Source organism: Syngnathoides biaculeatus, chromosome 9 (genome assembly GCF_019802595.1).
Source record: "Syngnathoides biaculeatus isolate LvHL_M chromosome 9, ASM1980259v1, whole genome shotgun sequence".
NCBI lineage: Eukaryota > Metazoa > Chordata > Actinopteri > Syngnathiformes > Syngnathidae > Syngnathoides > Syngnathoides biaculeatus.
Window position 1 is genome coordinate 1,332,081 of NC_084648.1, and position 9,724 is coordinate 1,341,804.

Sequence of the window (9,724 nt, forward strand, 5' to 3'; positions counted from 1 at the left end):
ACCACAATTTTCACTTATTGCCTACAAAAACATCCAGGCTTTCAATATAGGCAAAACTTACATCACAGAATACAGTACATAGTAGTTCAGTGTCAGGGTGTTCTAGATTGAAGTGACCAAAATGTGTGCGGGTCAAAATTTGGTTGAAAATCAAACGTCACATCAGAAAATGAAACTAAAATGACCACTGAGTCTATTTTGGGGATGTTGATTTTCTTGCAATCATCACGTGTAAGTCCAAAATGATGGAAGAAGTCCTAAAGTTTGCAGCTTTGGAAAAAGCAATCAAAACAATACAGTAGTCATTCCATCAAAATTGAAACCATCCACAAAGTCTGCAATAAAAAAATCATGATGGAAGACTTGGGAGTTGAATTTGAAGTTGGATTCTCCTCTCAACTTCCTAAGACTTGAAGACTGAACTGTCTTCAGTGGCCAGGTGTTTGTGCTTTGGGGTTTTCTTCCCATGGAGACTATAATAGACATGCTCCTCCACTTGACTGAGATCTAAGTTGAGGTATTCACTCCGTCTGAAGGTGTCTTCAGATTCTTGTTGCTTCACCGTGAGGTCTTTGGGTAGATCCGAATGAGTGACACACTCAAGGTTTGAGCCCCCAGAGTGACCCTCACTCATAACACCGGGCATCATGGTCTCATAGTCAGATGACATCTGTTGGATGAGCACATATTTTAGTGCAAGGACGTCAAAATGTTTCCACTCGGGGCCACATGCAGAAAAATGGAAACACTCAGACGGCACACTTCACCTTGTCTTTGTCAAACATGCTAAATGCAGTTCATTATGCACTAGATTAACATATCTTAAACATCTACGCATATTTGCAATTGAGAATAAAAATGTAATTTGTACATATAAAAATACAAAGAAAATAATGGATATCATGTAACATTCCAGTCTTGTTTTATATTATTCCATTTTTAAATCATTATTATTATTATGATTATTAGAGCGCTGTATACAGCAGACCAATAAAAAACATGCAGTGAATGACCCCTGGAACAAAGTCATAGCATTGTGTTGTGTCTTTTCACCGTGAACAAACCTCTCTATTCTGCCGAGACATCATCCGCCGTGGTTTCATCGTCACAAGCAAGATGAGTGTGTATAGACACACGCAGATAGCAACTGTACCCATCGCTGCAGCTACAAACAGCATTGGGTGAAGCTCTGCAAGAAAGAACAAGTCATGTTTTGCCTGCTTGGACTCGGTCACACGTGCAGTAGAGTTCAGCTAGGCTAATTAGCCGAGGTGGGACCAAATCGTTGCTTTGCATGTCGCAAGTGCCGAGTCTTTTCTCCAAAGTCCCGAGTCAAGTCTCAAGTCCAGACATCCATGTCCTGAGTCAAGTCACAAGTCCTACACTTTGGGTTTCGGGTCCTTTCGAATCATTTACCAACAAAATATGTTTTCAATATATATAATGGTATAATATAATATAATAGTAATATATATAATAGTTATTTTGTATTTATTATTTACAATATATATTAGGTGGCACAGTGAAAGACTGGTAAACACATCTGTCTGAGAGTTTTGAGGAACCGGTTTCAAATCTGTGTGGATTTTGGATGTCTTTGCGTGGGTTTTCCCCGAGTACTCCAGTCTCCGCCCACATCCCAAAAACATGCGTGGTAAGCTAACTGAAGACTCTAGATTGTCCCTAGGTATGAATGAGCGCAAAGAATTATTTGTTTGCATGTGTCCTGTGAAAGGCGGGTGACCAGTTCAGGGTGTAACCCGCCTCGCACCTGAACATATCTGGAAGAGCCGCCAGCACACCCATGACACTGGTGAGGATAAACGGTCCAGAAAATGAATATATATATAGTATATATTTAAAAATTCCTACTTATTTATCCCAACAAATGATCAACATTGAACTGAACTGTTAAACACAAATATACTGTAATTAGATTTCTGTTGAAACCTGACATACAGTATCTTGTGAGTATCAAAAACATAATACTCTCATTTAAAAAAAAAAAGAGGAACAGAAGTCTGTCATTTTCTTGTCAAGGTTCTGCGTGTATTCGCCTCCTGCCCGAAGATAGCTGGAATAGGCCCCAGCGTTCTTGTGACCCTTGTGAGGATACGCAGCGCAGAAAATGGATGGATGGATGGGTTCTATTCTTATCCAACTGTGGTAACAGTAGCATTAATTAAGTATTTGGCATTATTTAATTACTTCTCCCATTTTTATGCAGTAAAATAGGATGTGTACCATTTGGCTGTAACAACAGAAAGTTACAAGATGTTGATTTGTCAATGCTTTGGTCAAAACGGCAGGTCTTTTCAAGTCAGTGGCTCTAAGCCCAAGTAAAGTCGTAGGTCATAGCTGTTCAAGTCCAAGTCGAGTTGCAAGTCTTTCAACATTTTGTCAAGTCAAGTCTCAAGTCATTAAATTCATGACTCAAGTCCACACCTCTGCTAATTGGACTCTTTTCTGCTCAACTTAAACAGCAATGTTGGGAATTTCAACATTCTTGGTCCCAGAAACTGAAATACTGTTAAAAAAAAACAAATGAAGGTCTCAATTGGCAGTCAACAGTCAAATATTTTGAACTTATTGACACTTAGCATGACTCTTAATAACATATCAATAACAGCAGCACTAGTTCTATTTCCCCATTACTTACTGTCCGCCATGGTGGTGTTCAAAGTGAGAAGTGTTCCGTTTACTAAAAAAAAGAAACACAGCCTAAATGTTAAACAGTAGTACATATAAATGTGTACGGTTATGGCTTTAAAATAGTCGCCTTTCATTTTTGTCTACTGTCCCATACATATAACATCTAATACTTTGGGTTGCAGTCAGACAAACAAACAGACTGATGACCAAGATTCTTGGACGTATTCTATACAGTTTACCTGTCGAAACATTTAATTGGATGAAGATGCTCTGATTTGAGCCGAGGTAACCATCCACCCCGCAGCTGTACTTGCCACTGTCCTTTGGAAGGAGATTATCCATCTTGACAATGAAAAAGGCTTCAGTGCTGTTATCAAAAAGAGAAAATCTTCCTTTTTCCACCCACTTATTGTGTTCTTCCGTCCATATCAGGCGATTGGAAGTCATGTTGTCATCATGTCGGGAGAAGAACTTTGCCTTCCATTGATCACCACTTGGATAGGTGCATCTAACTTCAAGGCTCTGACCTTCAAGCCAAACCAGAGTTTTGGTTTTCAAACTGATCACAGCTGCGCTGCCCATCAAAACAAGTCGTGTTAATGTTGGGTTATTGTGTTTTTATATGTAATTTTACAATGTGCTATACTTTCAAGTTAAACAGCAGAGTCCATCCTACCTTGAATATGTAGCATGATGATTATTGAAGATGCTCCCATGATTTTTAGGCTTCTTTGAGTCTGTGTGCAGAGTTCTCTCGTGCAAGTCTGAGGAAGCATCTTCTTTTATGTCCATGTGGTACACTGCTTCCTCTTTCAGGAGGCAGGTTGTCCACATCTAACACTCAACACCTGAAAGTGAAATCGGGTTTTCTCGGTGGACTCAAAAGGTCTGTTGGGAAAAAAAAAACTGAGAAAAACAAAAAACAACTTCTTCTACCAAGAAAGTTTTATTTAGGCAGCATAAACAACAAAGAATTAGTTACAAAACAGCATTATAAGAACTTGGAGAAAAAAATTTCTCACACTGACTCATTTTGCAGTTTAATCACTTGACTGGATTAAATATGACACATATTGCCAAGTAAAACTAGTGATGTGCTCAAGGTAAGTTGGTCGATGATTTTTTTTTTTTTAAGTCTACCGTGTAGTGGTTACCACCTCTTTGCATTGCTCATTACCACTGATGGCGGAACGGCTCTTTCCATTCACCCGACATATGTGTGGGCAGTGTATGTTCACTTCCCCCTCAGCAGTGGTGGAATGTGAGAGTGAAAGGCCTTCGCCTTCTACATGGGCGCTGTGATTGACAGATGACCAGGCCAGGATGTAGTCTGCCTTAAATGGGGTAGCCTTCCTCCTTTCCACGACCTTGAAGAAGATAAGCGGCAAAGAAAATCGATAGGTGGATGCATTGTTCAATTACTTTTTGGTTTTGTTTTAGCCGTTCATGGCCTGTTTAAACGTCTATCCAATTCCCACACTGCTTGTCCTGTTAAGGGTTGAGGAGCTGAACTGCGTCTCATCTGGCTTCGAGCGTAAGAGAGACTAAAACCTGGAGTGCTCGCCGGACAACCGTTCACACTCATTTTCATAATGTCACTGTACGAAATGTGTGAAAACGCCATCTCACATCTGAAGAAGCTGCAAACTTCACTCGTGTTTTAAACGAACGTCCTCTTCCCATTGTACTACATGGCTTATGGATGCTTGACATGGTTCTCTCCAGTGTACAGCTAGTATTGTACAGCAAAGACGATTGAAGCTAATCATTTTATTCTTCTTTTATAACTTTGTCTTAACATTATTGGGCCTTCCTATTTATCAGAACTCCTTTTACCTAACAGGTTAGGCTGGAGGAAAGCACCTCATCCACATGCACCATTAGTTCTGGAGCCCCCCAAGGATGTGTCCTCTCTCTGCTGCTCTTCTCTCTCGACACAAACAACTACTCCTCAGCACACCCGGCTGTATGTAGTTTGTAGGCAACACCACAGCCATCTGTCTCATCAAAGACAGTGATTAGTCTGCACAACTAAAGTAAGTAGAGTGCCTGAAACTTTGGTGCAGCCGACTCAACCTGTAGCTGAACACACTCCTTGAGCTATAGCTCAACAACGTACCTGCAAACATGTTTAATGTATGGTATTCAATAAAAATCATGTCAATGACTTTGGTGCGACTTTAAAGGTCAAGTGTCATGGCCATAAACATTCTAAAATAGATATTATAATGAAAAATACATATAACATTATTCACTTCAATGTCTGTATGAAAAATAAATATGCGCAGAAAGCGTATCATCCATGCGCAAAGTTGCGGAAGTCTCATTCAACATTCAAGTGGTAGTCATATTGGCTGCATCTTCTGTCTGTGACGTCACACTGGGATATTTACCATTGAAAACATGCTGTTCCACCTACTATGGGAGAAGATCACCCCCCTTCTGACCCGGAAGATTTTTTCAAAGACAACATCTCACAAAGAGTGAAGTGACCGGGGCAATATAACCCTATCGTTTTGAGACATATTTAGATGATATGTGGATCAGGGCCAAACCGCATGAGGCCAAACCACCTCCCCGTCTGATCCACCTCTGCGGCGGTGATAAATAACTCCGGCCGCGAGCGACGACGACACCGCAGCCAAACCGCCACCCCGCCCGATCCACCTCCACGGCGGTGATTTAGATTCCCCAATTAACGCATGTTTTTGGGACGTGGGAGGAAACCGAAGTGAGAACCCATGCAGGCAAAAGGAGAACATGCAAACTCCACAAAGGCGGGGTTGGGAGTGAACCCAGGTCCTCAAAACTGTGAGGCCAATGCTCTTCTATACCACCACATGTAATAATTGTAATCAAATAATAACATAATAATATATAATAAATATTATGTAATTAAATTAGTCAGTCAGTGGCTTTCTAGTAAACTACGGTAATTTCTCGAAAATAATGTGCAATTTTTTCCAAAAATATTTTGAAAAAGTTAATACCGCGCATTATATTTAGGTATGGATGAAAAATAATACAATCACATTGTATAATTGTTTACAGGTACATAGAGTGTTAAAAAAAAGTATACATATTCATTGCGATATGATATCCAATGTTTTATGCTACACATTTATATTTATTACGCTATTGTGCGCCCCCAACCTTAACTCTATCACCTCCTCGGGGAGCTTGCATTTTACGATCGTTAGCGTAGCATGTTTGTTGTTACTGCACCAAAGATCAGAAATGACTACCCGTGAGTTTGTTTTAACTTAAACCAAGGCAAAAAATGTCGACTATAATGGCTAGTTGTGGAGCTGTCATTAGTCATCATCACTCGTGCCATGACACCGCCGACCCAGAAGTAACGCCGCAGTCCGAAACGATACCTCTCCTCAATGGCTTCAGGTGGGTATAAAAAAAAGCATGAGCTCAAACTATGTAATAAGAGCGTCATGGGTACATTAAAAAAAAAAAAAAGACAGCACACACAATTGAAATGCTCGCTTTTTTTTTAACGTGCCCATTACCCTCATTTGTACATAGTTTGAGCTCACGTTGTTTTGATAGCCACCTGACCCCAGCGAAAAACCATGGGGTCAGGTTGGCGAGAGGCTGCTCTGAGGAACCAAAACTCTTGGGATTCAAAAAATGTTTCTGCACAAACGTCATGGATGGCACAGAGGATGACATGCTGCAAGAGCAAAATAGGATCACTCTTCATGAATTCAGGAGGCACCAGAACTGGACCAAGTCACCAAAGGATTGATATTTTTCAGAGCCAGAAGTTGCTTTTGAATTCTTGGCCAAGGATATGTAATGTAGAGGATAAACTGCACTATGCACAAACGTTTTATGCACAAATATTTAATGCAAAAAATGTTCAAGTCAAACAGTGTTATATATTTATTTAGGACTAATATGTGCTATCAACAGTATTAATAAAGTGTTATGCCATCATTGAGCATTTATTTTAGTTGGTTGAGGGTTTCTGTTGTGACAATTACAGGGACCAAGACAAGTGTGTCCTGTGGCCTGTCCCGAGTTTATATTACAGCTATATCAGCACGTGCACAATGATTATTATTAATGATTGTTGTGCAGACAGTTTTTTGAAAAACAATCAAAGTACAAACTTAAAATATAAATACAGATAATTCCCAATATTTTGAGCATATGTGTAGCAGCAAATTGCTGGTGCGCATTCTACAATGGTAGAAGGGTTTTCTTAATTTTTTTAGGTCAACTTTGGCGGTGCACATTATACTTCAGTAGACATTATACTCAAGAAATTACGGTATTCATTAAGAATCCTGAGACGACATCACCTTGAGCAATGTTGGAAAATAAATTAATCATGAAATCCTATTGACTTGATTTTAATGCTTTTAAATTGCTTTCTATGTTCTGTACAGAATTCTCGAACAAATATAGGTTCAAATGATCACTCAATTAGTCCTTGGCTCCATACAGTGAAGAAAATAAGTATTTGAACACCCTGCTATATGCGAAGTTCTCCCACTTAGAAATCATGGAGGGGTCTGAAATTTTCATTGTAGGTGCATGTCCACTGTGAGAGAGATAATCTAAAAAGAAAATTCCAAAATGTATGATTTTTTTAATGATTTATTTGATTTTGCATCTGATTCAGGATAATACATGGAGTGGACGTGTACTTTTAAGGCTGACTAATAGGTCATTGAGGGTCAGAAATATAGCTGATAGACAGGTGTTCAAATACTTATTTGCAGCTGTATCACACAGATAAATCAATAAGCTGGGATAGGCTCCATTTTACCCACAATCCTAGTGGGGATAAGCGGATGGATTGTTAAATGTCATAGTCATTTCATTGATGAAGATGTATTTGTATTTTAAAGCCTATAATATACCGTAGAATCACAGACAATGCCACAATTATTTTTCTCAACGAAACCTACGTACAGTATATTGTATAATCATAAATCTTTTTAATCAGATGATAACTATTTTGTTTGTCCACCATGTTGGAGGTGGAGATCAGGAGGATAAGCTAAGTTTGAAATGGAAAGGCTAGTTGATGTCTCGTTTGTTTTATGTACTTTTTATCTCTAACCTTTACTCAGTTGCCATTCTGCTAATTTAGAATCCTACATATCTGATGTATATGTAGGTTTTTTTTTAAATATACCATGACAGCAATTGATCAATATCCAAGCTAAGAGATATATTTTATAAATCTGTTATTTAATCATGCTGAACTAAAATGTAAATGGAGAAATGTGTGCAGAATGTAAGGTGTATTTCCTGATATTGCTAAACCTTAAAACTTCCCTTTGACAAAGTGCTGAGAATTAAGATGGATGAATAAACTTGGTATCTGGCAGGAGTCTTATCAGCTCAGATGATTTGTGAAAGCCACAATGTTCAATCTTCTTGGCCTGATTTGAAATTGGTTCCGGTAAATGGTGACATAAGACCTTGTCCCTCTCATCTATATATATATCGTTGCAGCAAAACACTGCACACTAATTCACCCCATTTTGATGTTTGCTCTATTCCATCTGTTGCCTTTCGGTCCTAGGGCCTTCTTGATGCCATCATACATCCTTTGGATGGTCCCTGCTGTTGTCTGAAGGCTTTCACTCGATCACTGGGTGAATGCTTGTAGTCCATGACAGCGTCAGGCTTGGCTGCATTACGGCAGCCTTGGACTCAAACCAGTCATGAGGTTTTGGAGTCTTCTTCAAAAAAGTGGCAAAGGCAGTGCGGTGCATGGTGCCTTGTAGGATCTCCAACCTCTCCATGGCAGAGCATGTGGGATGCGGGACTGCCAACTTTCTCTCAAGGCATTGTGCAAACTGCTCCCCAAGGTCTGGCTGACACATCTTGCTGACATCCATCCTTGGATTTCCTTTCTTCTTGCCTCAGTGGAACCTCTTTGGCTGCATCTTGATCTTGCTGCACACCAGTGAGTGGTCTGTGTCACAGTCCGCACTGTGGACAGAGTGTGTGTGAAGAACATTATTGTTGGCGGCGTGTCTGACAAGGACATGGTCCAGCTGGTGCCAATGCTTTGACCATGGGTGTGTCCGGGAGACTTTATGCTGGGGCTTGGTCTTGAAGAAGGAATTGGCCTTGCGCTATACACACAACTCAAGCAGGCTTTTACTGTTCCCGTTCATCCTGCCCACACCGAATTGACTATCTGTTCCTTGCTGGGGATACTGCTGATGATGGTCTTCTAGAGTCTTGTAGAACTTGTCCTTGACATCGAATAACAAGGACAATGTTGGGGAGTAAGTGCTGTTAGGGTGATGGAGCCGGTGGTGGTGTTCAGGGGGAGGGTGAGAAGTCGCTCTGAGCCTTGCTGCCTGGTTCTATCATAGTCAGCAACTACAAAGCCCACTCCATTTATCCGTGGCTCCTTGGAAGTCCCTGCCAATAGAAAGTGTAGTCTTTCGCTCTTAGCAAGCCTGAGTCTGCTCGCTGTGTTTTGGAGTGCGGCAATGTCCCATTCATCCAATTAAGATCATCATTGATGATGACTGTTTTTCTAGAGTCGCTGACATTCTGTGGGTTGTTAGAAAGTCCGATGTCGACCTGGGCGGTTTATTAATGAGAAGACGTTGTTGCCCGTGCAGCAAGTCCCCCCACGCAACGCCACTGATGGAACCATAGGAACGATTAGGGCTCACCCACTGCCACCAAGATTATATTAGTATTAGATATTAGTTTGGTCTAATGCCGTAGTAGTATCTCTACTTACAAACGTCTCTAGTGACAAAAAAAATCAGGTTACGAAACGCCTCCTCGGTTTGTGTCAAGTTTGCATTGTATTCTCTCTAGTTATGAAGGAAAAGTCAGGATATGAAAGGTAAAAATGAGCGATGTTATTCACAGACCCCAAATTCCACCAGATGTAAACATCTTATATCTTTGTTTGAAAGTGGCACGATAGCGCTGCTCTCCCTTTGGGTTCTCGCCCAGCATTTTCCTGGCATCCCATTGGCTAAGAGGGACATTTCTCTTTACCCGTGATGCTCTTTGTTTCCCTTTGACACTCGAGGGTAACCGAATCGCACGCTAGGACTTTCACACA

At 40.5% G+C, this 9,724-nt stretch overlaps 1 protein-coding gene across 1 annotated transcript; it reads right to left on the minus strand.

Annotated features, from left to right (window-relative positions):
- Window positions 1-42: 42 nt before the first annotated feature.
- On the minus strand, window positions 43-3,394 carry LOC133506688 (uncharacterized). Its single transcript, XM_061831065.1, has 5 exons — window positions 3,329-3,394; window positions 2,892-3,179; window positions 2,660-2,701; window positions 1,065-1,189; window positions 43-670 (listed from the first exon to the last, which is right to left on the minus strand). Exons 1-5 carry the CDS (start codon window positions 3,366-3,368, stop codon window positions 404-406), a joined length of 762 nt encoding a protein of 253 aa, XP_061687049.1. The 5' UTR covers window positions 3,369-3,394; the 3' UTR covers window positions 43-403.
- Between the last annotated feature and the right edge of the window lie 6,330 nt (window positions 3,395-9,724).